At 40.8% G+C, this 19,663-nt stretch overlaps 1 protein-coding gene across 1 annotated transcript in view; it reads left to right on the top strand.

Annotated features, from left to right (window-relative positions):
• The window catches only part of LOC148511581 (microtubule-actin cross-linking factor 1, isoforms 6/7-like), a 255,456-nt gene that overhangs the window by 30,255 nt on the left and 205,538 nt on the right, over nucleotides 1-19,663 (top strand). The window contains exons 3-4 of the mRNA XM_088442060.1: nucleotides 5,960-6,031; nucleotides 13,430-13,579. Of these exons, the coding sequence (XP_088298186.1) occupies nucleotides 5,960-6,031; nucleotides 13,430-13,579 (222 nt within the window). The remainder of the gene's footprint in view (nucleotides 1-5,959; nucleotides 6,032-13,429; nucleotides 13,580-19,663) is intronic.

Below are 19,663 nucleotides of genomic sequence, written 5' to 3'. Positions count from 1 at the left end.
GATAGTTACTGTATCAGGACATAATACATTTATATTTCTGGAGGTGATAGTTACTGTATCAGGACATAATACATTTATATCTCTGGAGGTGATAGTTACTGTATCAGGACATAATACATTTATATCTCTGGAGGTGATAGTTACTGTATCAGTACATAATTCATTTATATCTCTGGAGGTGATAGTTACTGTATCAGGACATAATACATTTATATCTCTGGAGGTGATAGTTACTGTATCAGTACATAATACATTTATATCTCTGGAGGTGATAGTTACTGTATCAGGACATAATACATTTATATCTCTGGAGGTGATAGTTACTGTATCAGTACATAATACATTTATATCTCTGGAGGTGATAGTTACTGTATCAGTACATAATACATTTATATTTCTGGAGGTGATAGTTACTGTATCAGTACATAATACATTTATATCTCTGGAGGTGATAGTTACTGTATCAGTACATAATACATTTATATCTCTGGAGGTGATAGTTACTGTATCAGTACATAATTCACTATCACCACCAGAGATATAAATGTATTATGTCCTGATACAGTAACTATCACCTCCAGAGATATAAATGTATTATGTACTGATACAGTAACTATCACCTCCAGAGATATAAATGTATTATGTCCTGATACAGTAACTATCACCTCCAGAGATATAAATGTATTATGTCCTGATATCACCTCCAGAGATATAAATGTATTATGTCCTGATATCACCTCCAGAGATATAAATGTATTATGTCCTGATACAGTAACTATCACCTCCAGAGATATAAATGTATTATGTCCTGATACAGTAACTATCACCTCCAGAGATATAAATGTATTATGTACTGATACAGTAACTATCACCTCCAGAAATATAAATGTATTATGTCCTGATACATTTATATCTCTGGAGGTGATAGTTACTGTATCAGGACATAATTCATTTATATCTCTGGAGGTGATAGTTACTGTATCAGGACATAATACATTTATATCTCTGGAGGTGATAGTTACTGTATCAGTACATAATACATTTATATCTCTGGAGGTGATAGTTACTGTATCAGGACATAATACATTTATATCTCTGGAGGTGATAGTTACTGTATCAGTACATAATACATTTATATCTCTGGAGGTGATAGTTACTGTATCAGGACATAATACATTTATATCTCTTGTGGTGATAGTTACTGTATCAGTACATAATACATTTATATTTCTGGAGGTGATAGTTACTGTATCAGTACATAATACATTTATATCTCTGGAGGTGATAGTTACTGTATCAGTACATAATACATTTATATCTCTGGAGGTGATATCAGGACATAATACATTTATATCTCTGGAGGTGATAGTTACTGTATCAGTACATAATACATTTATATCTCTGGAGGTGATAGTTACTGTATCAGTACATAATTCATTTATATCTCTGGAGGTGATAGTTACTGTATCAGGACATAATACATTTATATCTCTGGAGGTGATAGTTACTGTATCAGTACATAATACATTTATATCTCTGGAGGTGATAGTTACTGTATCAGGACATAATACATTTATATCTCTGGAGGTGATATCAGGACATAATACATTTATATCTCTGGAGGTGATAGTTACTGTATCAGGACATAATACATTTATATCTCTGGAGGTGATAGTTACTGTATCAGGACATAATACATTTATATCTCTGGAGGTGATAGTTACTGTATCAGGACATAATACATTTATATCTCTGGAGGTGATAGTTACTGTATCAGGACATAATACATTTATATCTCTGGAAGTGATAGTTACTGTATCGTACTGAGTCTTCCACTGGCCGCGGCGCTAATCCACCGCTGTGCGTATTATCATGCATGGGTCGCACCATCAAACATTGCACCCGCCCTATGGAGGCGCAGATTATCCGCCTGAACATGGCCGTCTGTGTCAGTGCAACCGTACCTTAAGATGCAGTCGCTGCCCGTGACATGCCTGTGTCTCACTAGCCACCCCCGTTTCCACCCAGAGACGCCCACTGAAATTGGCTCTATCCATGCCCAAGTTTGTTCTGCAGCTTCATGTTCGGCATTCATGCGCTGTGCGATTCGGCCGCATGTGCAGACTGAAAACATTGGCTGCTTACGTGCCCTCACCGAATAAGGCCCTTACTGCTCCGCCAGTCTCAGGAAATATGCACTTACGTGACCCGGCAGCCGGTTCATGCATACACCATGGGGTATATGTTTAAGATATGCCGGCGGTCACTATGCCGACTGCCGGCATCTAGACTACAGAATCCCGGCGTGGGTTAACTAACTTATGCCGGGAGACCGGCGCCCGGCATCCCGATCGAAGGGATGCCGGGCGCCAAGCTCAGACAGCCGCGGGGGGGGAGGGTTAGTTACCCCCCAGGCAGGTTAGGGGGAGGGAGGGTTAGGGTTTGGCACCCCCCCCCGGGGGACTTAGGTTTAGGCAGCGGGGAAAGGGTTAGGGTTTGGCACCCCCCCCCGGGGGGTTAGGTTTAGGTACTTAGAGAGGGGATTAGGGTTAGGCACTGGGGGGGAGGTTAGGGTTAGCACCCTAAAGGAGGGTTAGGGGGTACAGTTAGGTTAGTTCATACTTACCTTTCAGACGATCGGGATTTCCTTCCACGTTGGGCGGCGGTATTTCATACCGAATCCCACCATGGAACCGTAGCCGCCACTAAAGTTTAAAACAGATTTAAAATATTTCAAAATCATTAAGCTGCGAAAAACACTTTACTCAGATTACCAGGAAAGGGTTAGTGTGTGCGGCATCTCCAACTGTTTTCTTCCACTTTGTTTCTCCTGTTATTGCTGAACCACAAACACCAGCATGCTCACCCAGCCAACAGATAAAAGTGCATGCTGGAACACGCAGCTCCACAATTGGTATGCGTTCAGCATCCTGGCAGTCTGGATGCCGACGCTTACATTACCGGCGCCAGAATCCCGACTTCGATCAGAATCCCGACTGCCAGGATGCCGAAGGAAAGTAATGGGGTTGGGGGGAGGGTTAGGTTTAGGGGTTAGGGTTAGGCACTAAGGGGGAAGGGTAAGGTTTAGGGTGCGGGGAGGGGTGGTGTCGGTAATTTAACCCTGTAGGGATCCAGGCGTCGTTATTCTGACCGCCTTGATCACAACTGGCGGTATTTCATACCGATTCAGTACAATTATTCAAGTATAATTATACAGAGCAATAAAAGAAAAAAACACAAAACTAAATAAATAAAATCCTCTTTCTTCTGTCTGTCTCAGACCTGTGGGAAGGTTTCCTTCTGTATATATAGGATATATATAATCACAGAGCTGCAGGCCCCCCCCTGGCTAGTGGCTCCAATAATGACCACAATAACAGTAGTATATAATATTATATATATTTTTTACTGGATATGCAGATGCAAAATACAGTATAAGGAGCAGAACTTCTGCATATGCCCAGTGGCAGCAGCTTCTCCTTCCAAGTCTGCTGCACGTGTGGGTCTAAGTACTCGATCAGTTCCCAGGACCAGAGAGCAGCTGCCAGCAAGAAGAGATAGGTATCTTACCGTGAGGTGGGAGAATGTGTGTTTAGAATGCTCAGTTCTGTCTCCTGCTGGTTATACTATGTATGTATATTTATTTATGGGATGTTTAACCTTTTCCTGACCAGTTATGTTTGATACAGAATGTATGTTTTTATAGACCCTCTCCCCTACAGCCTATACTATAGACCATCGTTTCCCAAACTTGGGGCCTGATTCAGGGACGGACGCTAATGCCGCCGCTGCGAATTTGTACACAGCGGCTGTGCAAAAACATGCAAATGTCTCTGCCGCCCAAATCTGAATAGAGACTCTCACCAGAGGCTTCACAAATCCAAGCGACTGCGTATAAAGACACAGCATCTATCGCATAGCATTCGATAATTGGCCGCAACCGATGGTCGCGATGGTTACTCCATTGGCTAGGCTGCTATAACTGAAGCTTGACCCTACTGCCGCATATAACAGGTTACTGTGATCACTGGTCCTGTATATGTCTCATGCAATTCCATCCTAAGCTGCCTGCGTGCACCAATGCAATTCCATCCTAAGCTGCGTCAGGCCCTCTGTACGAAGGAGTGGTCTAGTTAGAAGTAAGGCGTAAGAATACAAATACAAGGACTGAGGGCCAGCTCGGCAAAGGCATTTCCTAATTTATGGTACATTGCTATATACCACCCTTTACACAGTCAGGTGCATAAGTATTGGGACATTGACAGAATTTTCATATTTTGGCCTCTATTCACCACCACAATGGCTTTGAAATGAAACAAACAAGATGTGCTTTAACTGCAGACTTTCAGATTTAATTTGAGGGTAATTACGTCCAAATCAGGTGAACGGTGTAGGAATTACAACGGTTTCTATATGTGCCTCCCACTTTTTAAGGGGCCAAAAGTAATGGGACAAACTGAACAATCCTAAATCTAACTTTCACTTTTTAATACTTTGTTGCAAATCCTTTGCAGGCAATTACAGCCTGAAGTCTGGAACGCATAGACATCACCAGACGCTGGGTTTCATCCCTGGTGATGCTCTGCCAGGCCTCTACTGCAAATGTCTTCAGTTCCTGCTTGTTCTTGGGGCATTTTCCCTTCAGTTTTGTCTTCATCAAGTGAAATGCATGCTCAATCGGATTCAGGTCAAGGGATTGACTTGGCCATTGCATAACATTCCACTTTTTAGACTTAAAAAACTCTTTGGTTGCTTTTGCAGTATGCTTCGGGTCATTGTCCATCTGCACTGTGAAGCACCGTCCAATGAGTTCTGAAGCATTAGACTGAATATGAGCATATAATATTGCCCGAAACACTTCAGAATTCATTCTGCTGCTTTTGTCAGCAGTCACATCATCAATAAATACAAGGGAACCAGTTCCATTGGCAGCCATACATGCCCATGCCATGACACTACCACCACCATGCTTCACTGATGAGGTGGTATGTTTTGGATCATGAGCAGTTCCTTTCCTTCTCCATACTCTTCTCTTCCCATCACTCTGGTACAAGTTGATCTTTGTTCCAGAACTGTAATGGCTTTTTAAGATGTTGTTTGGCAAACTTTAATCTGGTCTTCCTGTTTTTGAGGCTCACCAATGGTTTACATCTTGTGGTGAACCCTCTATATTCACTCTTGTGAAATCTTCTCTTGATTGTTGACTTTGACACATATACCCCTACCTCCTGGAGAGTGTTCTTGATTTGGCCAACTGTTGTGAAGGGGTTTTACTTCACCAGGGAAATAATTCTTCTGTCATCCACCACAGTTGTTTTCCGTGGTCTTCCGGGTCTTTTGGTGTTGCTGAGCTCTCCGGTGCGTTCTTTCCTTTTAAGAATGTTCCAAACAGTTGATTTGACCACACCTAATGTTTTTGCTATCTCTCTGATGGGTTTGTTTTGATTTCTCAGCCTAATGATGGCTTCACTGATGGTGACAGCTCTTTGGATCTCATATTGAGAGTCGACAGCAACTGATTCCAAATGCAAATGTCACACCTAGAATCAACTCCAGACCTTTTACCTGCTTAATTGATAATGAAATAACGAGGGAATAGCCCACACCTGTCCATGAAATAGCTTTTGAGTTGATAGTCCCATTACTCTTGGCCCTTTAAAAAGTGGGAGGCACATATAGAAACCGATGTAATTCCTACACCGTTCACCTGATTTGGATGTAATTACCCTCAAATTAAACCTGAAAGTCTGCAGGTAAAGCGCATCTTGTTTGTTTCATTTCAAAGCCATTGTGGTGGTGAATAGAGGCCAAAATATGAAAATTCTGTCACTGTCCCAATATTTATGCACCTGACTGTATGTGTTCTTTTACATGGGGCGGGATAACGACTGCCAATCTGCTTTCTTTGTATTATGTGTGTGGAATATATCACATATGAGGCCTATATGTGTTTCCACAGGTCCAGAGCAGTCGGGAGGTCCAGACAGAGACTCAGTACCGGATGGGACAATGGGACTCATTCAGCAAGACGGTCAGTGTCCTATCATGCCGTCTTATCCTCTATAAATTGCATACTTCCCAACTCTCCCTGATTGTCAGGGAGACTCCCAGAAATAATAAAATAATAAATTTACACACAGTAATACATGCAAGTGATAACACACAGTAATAACAATCCTAGTAATAACAGTGAGAACATGCATTAATAACATCCCTCAGAAATAACATGCAGCAATAACAAGCCCTAGTAGTAATAACACACACCAAAAACATGCCCCAGTAATAACATGCAGCAATAACACACAATAACATGCAGTAATAACATGCCCCAATAATAACACACAGTAAATAACGTTCCTCAGTAATAACATGCCCCAATACTAACACACAGCAATAACATGCTTCAGTAATAACACACAATAACAACATGCAGTAATAACATGCCCCAATAATAACACACAGTAAATAATGTTCTTCAGTAATAACATGCCCCAATACTAGCACACAGCAATAACACACAATAACAACATGCAGTAATAACATGCAGCAATAACACACAGTAACAACATGCAGTAATAACATGCCCCAATAATAACATGCAGCAGTAACACACAATAACATGCAGTAATAACATGCCCCAGTAATAACACACAGTAATAACATGCCCCAGTAATAACACACAGTAAATAACGTTCTTCAGTAATAACATGCCCCAATACTAACACACAGCAATAACATGCTTCAGTAATAACACACAATAACAACATGCAGTAATAACATGCCCCAATAATAACATGCAGTAATAACACACAATAACAACATGCAGTAATAACACACAATAACAACATGCAGTAATAACATGCCCCAATAACAACATGCAGTAATAACATGCTTCAATAATAACATACCTCAGTAATAACACACAATAACAACATGCAGTAATAACATGCCCAATAATAACATGCAGCAATAACACACAATAACAACATGCAGTAATAACATGCCCCAATAATAACATGCAGCAATAACACACAATAACAACATGCAGTAATAACATGCCCCAATAATAACATGCAGCAATAACAAACAATAACATGCAGTAATAACATGCCCCAATAATAACACACAGTAATAACATGCCCCAGTAATAACACACAGTAAATAACGTTCTTCAGTAATAACATGCCCCAATACTAACACACAGCAATAACATGCTTCAGTAATAACACACAATAACAACATGCAGTAATAACATGCCCCAATAATAACATGCAGTAATAACACACAATAACAACATGCAGCAATAACACACAATAACAACATGCAGTAATAACATGTCCCAATAATAACACACAGTAAATAACACACAATAACAACATGCAGTAATAACATGCCCCAATAATAACACACAGTAAATAACACACAATAACAACATGCAGCAATAACAAACAATAACAACATGCAGTAATAACACACAATAACAACATGCAGTAATAACATGCTTCAATAATAACATACCTCAGTAATAACATGCCCCAATAACAACATGCAGTAATAACATGCTTCAATAATAACATACCTCAGTAATAACACACAATAACAACATGCAGTAATAACACACAATAACAACATGCAGTAATAACACACAATAACAACATGCAGTAATAACATGCTTCAATAATAACACACAATAACAACATGCAGTAATAACATGCAGTAATAACATGCTTCAATAATAACACACAATAACAACATGCAGTAATAACATGCCCAATAATAACATGCAGCAATAACACACAATAACAACATGCAGTAATAACATGCCCCAGTAATAACATGCCCCAATAATAACATGCAGCAATAACACACAATAACAACATGCAGTAATAGCATGCCCCAATAATAACACACAGTAAATAACGTTCTTCAGTAATAACATGCGCCAGTAATAACACACAGTAAATAACGTTCTTCAGTAATAACATGCCCCAGTAATAACACACAGCAATAACATGCAGTAATAACATGCCCCAATAACAACATGCAGCAGTAACACACAATAACAACATGCAGTAATAACATGCCCCAGTAATAACATGCAGCAATAACACACAATAACAACATGCAGTAATAACATGCCCCAGTAATAACACACAGTAAATAACGTTCTTCAGTAATAACATGCCCCAGTAATAATACACAGCAATAACATGCAGTAATAACATGCCCCAATAACAACATGCAGCAGTAACACACAATAACAACATGCAGTAATAACATGCCCCAGTAATAACATGCAGCAATAACACACAATAACAACATGCAGTAATAACATGCCCCAGTAATAACACACAGTAAATAACGTTCTTCAGTAATAACATGCCCCAGTAATAACACACAGCAATAACATGCAGTAATAACATGCCCCAATAACAACATGCAGCAATAACACACAGTAACAACATGCAGTAATAACATGCCCCAATAACAACATGCAGCAATAACACACAGTAACAACATGCAGTAATAACATGCCCCAATAACAACATGCAGTAACACACAATAACATGCAGTAATAACACACAGTAACAACATGCAGTAACAACATGCAGCAATAACATACAGTAACAACATGCAGCAATAACACACAGTAACAACATGCAGCAATAACACACAATAACAACATGCAGTAATAACATGCCCCAATAATAACATGCAGCAATAACACACAATAACAACATGCAGTAATAACATGCCCCAGTAATAACATGCCCCAGTAATAACACACAATAACAACATGCAGTAATAACATACCCCAGTAATAACAGGCAGCAATAACACACAGTAACAACATGCAGTAGTAACATGCCCCAGTAATAACACACAGTAACAACATGCAGTAATAACATGCCACAATAATAACATGCAGCAATAACATACAATAACAACATGCAGCAATAACACACAGTAACAACATGAAGTAATAACATGCCCCAATAATAACATGCAGCAATAACACACAATAACAACATGCAGTAATAACATGCCCCAATAATAACATGCAGTAATAACATGCCCCAATAATAACATGCAGCAATAACACACAGTAACAACATGCAGTAATAACATGCCCCAATAATAACACACAGTAACAACATGCAGTAATAACATGCCCCAATAATAACATGCAGCAATAACACACAGTAACAACATGCAGTAATAACATGCCCCAATAATAACACACAGTAACAACATGCAGTAATAACATGCCCCAATAATAACACACAGTAACAACATGCAGTAATAACATGCCCCAATAATAACACACAGTAACAACATGCAGTAATAACATGCCCCAATAATAACATGCAGTAATAACATGCCCCAATAATAACATGCAGCAATAACATGCCCCAGTAATAACATGCAGTAATAACATGCCCCAATAATAACATGCAGCAATAACACACAATAACAACATGCAGTAATAACATGCCCCAATAATAACATGCAGTAATAACATGCCCCAATAATAACATGCAGCAATAACACACAGTAACAACATGCAGTAATAACATGCCACAATAATAACATGCAGTAATAACATGCCCCAGTAATAACATGCAGCAATAACACACAATAACAACATGCAGTAATAACATGCAGTAATAACATGCCCCAATAATAACATGCAGTAATAACATGCCCCAATAATAACATGCAGCAATAACACACAATAACAACATGCAGTAATAACATGCCCCAGTAATAACATGCAGCAATAACACACAATAACAACATGCAGTAATAACATGCAGCAATAACACACAGTAACAACATGCAGTAATAACATGCCCCAATAATAACATGCAGCAATAACACACAATAACAACATGCAGTAATAAAATGCCCCAATAATAACATGCAGTAATAACATGCAGCAATAACATACAATAACAACATGCAGTAATAACATGCCCCAATAATAACATGCAGTAATAACATGCCCCAATAATAACATGCAGCAATAACACACTGTAACAACATGCAGTAATAACATGCCCCAATAATAACATGCCCCAGTAATAACATGCAGCAATAACACACAATAACAACATGCAGTAATAACATGCCCCAATAATAACATGCAGCAATAAATCACAGTAACAACATGCAGTAATAACATGCCCCAATAATAACATGCAGTAATAACATGCCCCAATAATAACATGCAGTAATAACATGCCCCAGTAATAACATGCAGCAATAACACACAATAACAACATGCAGTAATAACATGCCCCAATAATAACATGCAGTAATAACATGCCCCAGTAATAACATGCAGCAATAACACACAATAACAACATGCAGTAATAACATGCCCCAATAATAACATGCAGTAATAACATGCCCCAATAATAACACACAGTAAATAACATGCCCCAGTAATAACATGCAGCAATAACACACAGTAACAACATGCAGTAATAACATGCCCCAATAATAACATGCAGCAATAACACACAGTAACAACATGCAGTAATAACATGCCCCAATAATAACATGCAGCAATAACACACAATAACAACATGCAGTAATAACATGCCCCAATAATAACATGCAGCAATAACACACAGTAACAACATGCAGTAATAACATGCCCCAATAATAACATGCAGTAATAACATGCCCCAATAATAACATGCAGTAATAACATGCCCCAATAATAACATGCAGTAATAACATGCCCCAGTAATAACATGCAGCAATAACACACAATAACAACATGCAGTAATAACATTCCCCAATAATAACATGCAGTAATAACACACAGTAACAACATGCAGTAATAACATGCCCCAATAATAACACACAGTAACAACATGCAGTAATAACATGCCCCAATAATAACATGCAGTAATAACATGCCCCAATAATAACATGCAGTAATAACATGCAGTAATAACACGCAGCAATAACACACAGTAACAACATGCAGTAATAACATGCCCCAGTAATAACATGCAGCAATAACACACAATAACAACATGCCCCAATAATAACATGCAGCAATAACACATGGTAACAACATGCAGTAATAACATGCCCCAATAATAACATGCAGTAATAACATGCCCCAATAATAACATGCAGTAATAACACACAATAACAACATGCAGTAATAACATGCCCCAATAATAACATGCAGTAATAACATGCCCCAATAATAACATGCAGCAATAACACACAATAACAACATGCAGTAATAACATGCCCCAATAATAACATGGAGTAATAACATGCCCCAATAATAACATGCAGCAATAACACACAATAACAACATGCAGTAATAACATGCCCCAATAATAACATGCCCCAATAATAACATGCAGTAATAACATGCCCCAATAATAACATGCAGCAATAACACACAATAACAACATGCAGTAATAACATGCCCCAATAATAACATGGAGTAATAACATGCCCCAATAATAACATGCAGCAATAACACACAATAACAACATGCAGTAATAACATGCCCCAATAATAACATGCAGTAATAACATGCCCCAATAATAACATGCAGTAATAACATGCCCCAATAATAACATGCAGCAATAACACACAGTAACAACATGCAGTAATAACATGCCCCAGTAATAACATGCAGCAATAACACACAATAACAACATGCAGTAATAACATGCCCCAATAATAACATGCAGTAATAACATGCCCCAATAATAACATTCAGCAATAACACACAATAACAACATGCAGTAATAACATGCCACAATAATAACATGCAGCAATAACACACAATAACAACATGCAGTAATAACATGCCCCAATAATAACATGCAGCAATAAAATGCCCCAATAATAACATGCAGTAATAACACACAGTAACAACATGCCCCAGTAATAACACGCAGTAATAACATGCCCCAATAATAACATGCAGTAATAACATGCCCCAATAATAACATGCAGTGATAACGTGCCCCAATAATAACATGCAGTAATAACATGCCCCAATAATAACATGCAGCAATAACACACAGTAACAACATGCAGTAATAACATGCCCCAATAATAACATGCAGTAATAACATGCCCCAATAATAACATGCAGTAATAACATGCCCCAGTAATAACATGCAGCAATAACACACAATAACAACATGCAGTAATAACATGCCCCAATAATAACATGCAGTAATAACATGCCCCAATAATAACATGCCCCAATAACATGCAGTAATAACATGCCCCAATAATAACATGCAGTAATAACATGCCCCAATAATAACATGCAGTAATAACATGCCCCAGTAATAACATGCAGCAATAACACACAATAACAACATGCAGTAATAACATGCCCCAATAATAACATGCAGTAATAACATGCCCCAATAGTAACATGCCCCAATAACATGCAGTAATAACATGCCCCAATAATAACACACAGTAAATAACATGCCCCAGTAATAACATGGAGCAATAACAACATGCAGTAATAACATGCCCCAATAATAACACACAGTAAATAACGTTCTTCAGTAATAACATGCCCCAGTAATAACACACAACAATAACATGCCCCAGTAATAACACACAGTAATAACATGCCCCAGTAATAGCACTCAGTAATAACATGCCCCAGTAATAACACACAGCAATAACACACAATAACATGCAGTAATAACATGCCCCAATAATAACATGCAGTAATAACATGCCCCAATAATAACACGCAGTAATAACATGCCCCAGTAATAACACACAGTAATAACATGCCCCAGTAATAACACACAGCAATAACATGCCCCAGTAATAACACACAGTAATAACATGCCCCAGTAATAGCACACAGTAATAACATGCCCCAATAATAGCACACAGTAATAACATGCCCCGGTAATAACACACAGTAATAACATGCCCCGGTAATAACACACAGTAATAACATGCCCCAGTAATAACACACAGTAATAACATGCCCCAGTAATAGCACACAGTAATAACATGCCCCAGTAATAGCACACAGTAATAACATGCCCCAGTAATAGCACACAGTAATAACATGCCCCAGTAATAACACACAGTAATAACATGCCCCAGTAATAACACACAGCAATAACATGCCCCAGTAATAACACACAGTAATAACATGCCCCAGTAATAGCACACAGTAATAACATGCCCCAGTAATAGCACACAGTAATAACATGCCCCGGTAATAGCACACAGTAATAACATGCCCCGGTAATAACACACAGTAATAACATGCCCCAGTAATAACACACAGTAATAACATGCCCCAGTAATAACATGCCCCAGTAATAACACACAGTAATAACATGCCCCAGTAATAACACTTATGTCTGTATCCCGCTTAGCATCTCTCTTTTCCCAGGTGTCCCAGCACGCCCTCGCTCTGCCAGAACCAGCGGACAACCTGGACACCGTACGCAGCTGGGTGTGTGAAATGGAGGAACTGACAGAGGCCCAGAAGCCTCCATCCTCCGAGGCTAAAGTGGTGAAGGCCCAACTCCAGGAACAGAAGGTGAGATGAGCTGTGGGGGCATTTCTGGCCGGTTGCAATGGTTACAGCACCTCCTCCCTGTGCACCCTTCTTCAGAGGGTGGAATTCTGGGGAGAAACGTACGAGGTATGTCCAAGGGTCGCTCTTATGTCACAATGGCTGCATTCTGTGAGGTTACAATAGGGAGCAGGATCCCTATTCGGTATTGCACAGAGCCTGCTCTACTACAGGGAGAAAAGAATATGCCCTAACATACAAGTGTGCGATGGTCTAGTGGGGGATTAGTGTCATCTCTACCTTCACATGTCTTACTTATTTTCTGGCCTCTCTGCGTCTTTTACTCAGTACTTAGCTTTACCTTTTTCTGTGATTATCAGGTTAGTATTTATTATAGGCAGAGACGGTTTTATTTGCAACCCCTGGTTATGACACAGATCTACTTTGCTCCAGTACCGCATACAGATATATTCACAGACCAGCTCTATGTCATCTCCAAGGGTAAGAAAGATAAACAACCAATATATAGGTATCGGTATATAGCATTATGGTGTTAGGATGTTGGTCTATTCTTGGTTATCCTGACCACTTTGGATGTGGACACCCCTGTGGGGGCAGCATGGGAGCAGGGAAACATAGACTGAAGATGGAGCACGGTCCATAGAATGAGTAAATAAATCAGGGGAACCTTAGCTGGACCTACAGGACAGGGCATAGCCAAACAAATGCCCATACCAGGGATAACCCAGCACCCTCCCTCATAGCCCTGTCTTCTCCTGGCACCTAGTATGGACTCTGGGGACAGCTGGTACTGCCTGCCAGATCCACAACAGTACATAGGGGCATATTTATTAATTATCTGCTTTTAGACCCAATATTATTTATCGTTTTATAACCGCTTACTTCTGCAATAAGAAATTCCATTTCACCCAAGTTTATTACAAACACATCAGGGTCAGGGGCTCCGATTGCACCAATAGCTCCGATAGCACCGATGGCTCCGATGGCACCAATAGATCCGATGGCACCATCCCTGTGTTGTTAGAAGTGACATGATCACTAATTCAATCACTTCACTTCTCATTTGTGACCCTTCCACACTACCTCACGTGCGCAGTCGGCTGACTGCACATGTGCGAGCGGTCTGTACCGAGGATTTAGCTGCCAGGGCAAAGCTCCATAATACATTCCAGGGGATATATTTACCAAAGTTCGATTTTGGGTGATTTTGCATTCGATTTTGAGCATCAGAGATTTACTATATGCAAAATCGAATGTGAATTTGAATATAAAACTGAATCCCTTTTAAAATAGAATATTGTCTAAACATTGGTACTTTTACATACACCAATATAGGATCCCCTGATTTACTAATATTCTAATATAAATCGAACACAAAATTGAACACAACACCCTAAAATAACAGACCTGCTTAATTCTGGTGATTTTAGCAGGTTTGTTGTGTATTATGGGCCTGATTCAGAGCCGCTCGTAAGCGGACACTCGTTCGCTCTGAGCCATGTTCGCACAACTGCGCATGGGTCGTAAAATGCGCATGCGCAAACCAGTCATTGCGGTCGGAAATCGTGCGCTCGCAAAACAGCGAGGGACTGCTAATTTGAGTGACAGAAGGAGGCGTTTGTGGGTGGTAACAGGGGAAGGTGCTTGAAAACGGGGAGTGGAGATCCGAACACAGGCGTGCCTAATGGTCAAAAGGGCGTTTAATGGGAGTGCATAATTAGTAAAGGAGCGTCATCGACCACGTCACTTGGTTGTATTTTAGCCTGAACTGCTTGCAGTGATAGCGGTAAGGAAATCCTACCACAAGCACTGCGAGCAGTTCAGATGCCTTTTGATGTTCCCGATTAATCTAATAAATACCGGAGATGACGTATGATGCGAACGGCAAAGGGGCGTCTTTACAAAATAGCGAGCGCATTTTTCATTCGCTCGCTCAGACATAGAGGCGTCAACAAACAGCAAAGAGCGAGCGCTCAATTAAAATAGCCGGCCCCTTTTTTGGAACGACCGTCCTAAAATAGCGTCCGGGTCTGAATCAGGCCCTATGTGTATGAGTTAAAATAAAGAAAAACAATGATATGGGGTCCCCCCCACCCAAAACCAGCACCGGGCTGTGTGAACTAGTCCTGGTTGTGAAAATACGGGGAGAAAAGACGTAGGGGTCCCCCATATTTTCAACAACCAGCACTGGGCTCTTACTAGCTGTGGTGTAATGTAAGGCACACTTCATGGGGCCCCCCTGCCAAAACATTCAGTATCCCACACTAGTCAGCCCAGGCTGGGGATTCCTGGGGAAGTGGGAACACTCCCAATAAAGGGGTCCACCCCTCTCCAGGTAACCCCAGGCCAAGGCTGGAGCCTGGAGCTATCCCCGGCACCTCTGGGCAGTGAGTACGGGATTAATAGTTGTAACAAATAGAATTAAACTAATATTGTCTGTTAAGGGGGGGGGGGTGGCTATAGGACCCAGAAAGTCTCCACCGCATGCTGGTACTTGGAGAACCACAAGTACCAGCAGGTACAGCAGGTGTAATTGCTGATGGTGGTGGAGGCTGCTCTTGTGTACAGAATACAGTGGGGAGTTGCTATGTGTATGTGTCAGGACGTGCGTACAGTCACACTGACATTACACCTGCAATCTATTCACATTCACAGTGCGTATTCCCACCTGTGTGCTACTAAGACGTGCGTACAGTCACACTGACATTCGGTAACATGGAGTACCATCACAGCCTCACACACACTTACACAGGCTCTGACCTTACTCAGGAATTACTAACCTCATCACACACAGTGACCAAACAAGACTGAGAGACCATCAGTAACATGGAGTACCATCACAGCCTCACACACACTTACACAGGCTCTGACCTTACTCAGGAATTACTAACCTCATCACACGCAGTGACTACACAAGACTAAGACACCATCAGTAACATGGAGTACCATCACATCCTCACACACACTTACACAGGCTCTGACCTTACTCAGAAATTACTAACCTCATCACACACAGTGAGTACACAAGACTGAGAAAACATCAGTAACATGGAGTACCATCACATCCTCACACACACTTACACAGGCTCTGACCTTACTCAGGAATTACTAACCTCATCACACGCAGTGACTACACAAGACTAAGACACCATCAGTAACATGGAGTACCATCACAGCCTCACACACACTTACACAGGCTCTGACCTTACTCAGGAATTACTAACCTCATCACATACAGTGACTACACAAGACTGAGATACCATCAGTAACATGGAGTACCATCACATCCTCACACACACTTACACAGGCTCTGACCTTACTCAGAAATTACTAACCTCATCACACACAGTGAGTACACAAGACTGAGAAAACATCAGTAACATGGAGTACCATCACATCCTCACACACACTTACAGAGGCTCTGACCTTACTCAGGAATTACTAACCTCATCACATACAGTGACTACACAAGACTGAGACACCATCAGTAACATGGAGTACCATCACATCCTCACACACACTTACACAGGCTCTGACCTTACTCAGAAATTAATAACCTCATCACACGCAGTGATTACACAAGACTGAGAAACCATCGGTAACATGGAGTACCATCACAGCCTCACACACACTTACACAGGCTCTGACCTTACTCAGGAATTACTAACCTCATCACACGCAGTGATTACACAAGAATGAGATACCATCAGTAACATGGAGTACCATCACATCCTCACACACACTTACACAGGCTCTGACCTTACTCAGGAATTACTAACCTCATCATACACAGTGACTACACAAGACTGAGATACCATCAGTAACATGGAGTACCATCACAGCCTCACACACACTTACACAGGCTCTGACCTTACTCAGGAATTACTAACCTCATCACACACAGTAATTACACAAGACTGAGAAACCATCAGTAACATGGAGTACCATCACAGCCTCACACACACTTACACAGGCTCTGACCTTACTCAGGAATTACTAACCTCATCACACACAGTGATTACACAAGACTGAGACCATCAGTAACATGGAGTACCATCACATCCTCACACACACTTACACAGGCTCTGACCTTACTCAGGAATTACTAACCTCATCACACGCAGTGATTACACAAGACTGAGAAACCATCAGTAACATGGAGTACCATCACAGCCTCACACACACTTACACAGGCTCTGACCTTACTCAGGAATTACTAACCTCATCACACACAGTGATTACACAAGACTGAGAGACCATCAGTAACATGGAGTACCATCACATCCTCACACACACTTACACAGGCTCTGACCTTACTCAGGAATTACTAACCTCATCACACACAGTGATTACACAAGACTGAGAAAACATCAGTAACATGGAGTACCATCACAGCCTCACACACACTTACACAGGCTCTGACCTTACTCAGGAATCACTAACCTCATCACACGCAGTGAGTACACAAGACTGAGAGACCATCAGTAACATGGAGTACCATCACAGCCTCACACACACTTACACAGGCTCTGACCTTACTCAGGAATTACTAACCTCATCACACGCAGTGATTACACAAGACTGAGACACCATCAGTAACATGGAGTACTATCACAGCCTCACACACACTTACACAGGCTCTGACCTTACTCAGGAATTACTAACCTCATCACACGCAGTGATTACACAAGACTGAGAGACCATCGGTAACATGGAGTACCATCACAGCCTCACACACACTTACACAGGAATTACTAACCTCATCACACACAGTGATTACACAAGACTGAGAGACCATCAGTAACATGGAGTACCATCACAGCCTCACACACACTTACACAGGCTCTGACATTACTCAGGAATTACTAACCTCATCACACACAGTGATTACACAAGACTGAGAGACCATCAGTAACATGGAGTACCATCACAACCTCACACACACTTACACAGGCTCTGACCTTACTCAGGAATTACTAACCTCATCACATGCAGTGACTACACAAGACTGAGAGACCATCAGTAACATGGAGTACCATCACATCCTCACTTACACTTACACAGGCTCTGACCTTACTCAAGAATTACTAACCTCATCACACACAGTGATTACAGAAGGCTGAGATACCATCAGTAACATGGAGTACCATCACATCCTCACTTACACTTACACAGGCTCTGACCTTACTCAGGAATTACTAACCTCATCACACACAGTGACTACACAAGACTGAGAAACCATCAGTAACATGGAGTACCATCACAGCCTCACACACACTTACACAGGCTCTGACCTTACTCAGGAATTACTAACCTCATCATACACAGTGACTACACAAGACTGAGATACCATCAGTAACATGGAGTACCATCACAGCCTCACACACACTTACACAGGCTCTGACCTTACTCAGGAATTACTAACCTCATCACACACAGTAATTACACAAGACTGAGAAACCATCAGTAACATGGAGTACCATCACAGCCTCACACACACTTACACAGGCTCTGACCTTACTCAGGAATTACTAACCTCATCACACACAGTGATTACACAAGACTGAGACCATCAGTAACATGGAGTACCATCACATCCTCACACACACTTACACAGGCTCTGACCTTACTCAGGAATTACTAACCTCATCACACACAGTGACTACACAAGACTGAGAAACCATCGGTAACATGGAGTACCATCACATCACCACACACACTTACACAGGCTCTGACCTTACTCAGGAATTACTAACCTCATCACACGCAGTGATTACACAAGACTGAGAAACCATCAGTAACATGGAGTACCATCACATCCTCACACACACTTACACAGGCTCTGACCTTACTCAGGAATTACTAACCTCATCACACACAGTGATTACACAAGACTGAGAAAACATCAGTAACATGGAGTACCATCACAGCCTCACACACACTTACACAGGCTCTGACCTTACTCAGGAATCACTAACCTCATAACACACAGTGATTACACAAGACTGAGAGACCATCAGTAACATGGAGTACCATCACAGCCTCACACACACTTACACAGGCTCTGACCTTACTCAGGAATTACTA

This window comes from Taudactylus pleione, unplaced genomic scaffold, assembly GCF_031769625.1.
Source record: "Taudactylus pleione unplaced genomic scaffold, aTauple2 ptg000304l, whole genome shotgun sequence".
In the NCBI taxonomy this organism is placed as follows: Eukaryota; Metazoa; Chordata; class Amphibia; order Anura; family Myobatrachidae; genus Taudactylus; species Taudactylus pleione.
This window is presented reverse-complemented; position numbering and strand designations above follow the sequence as displayed.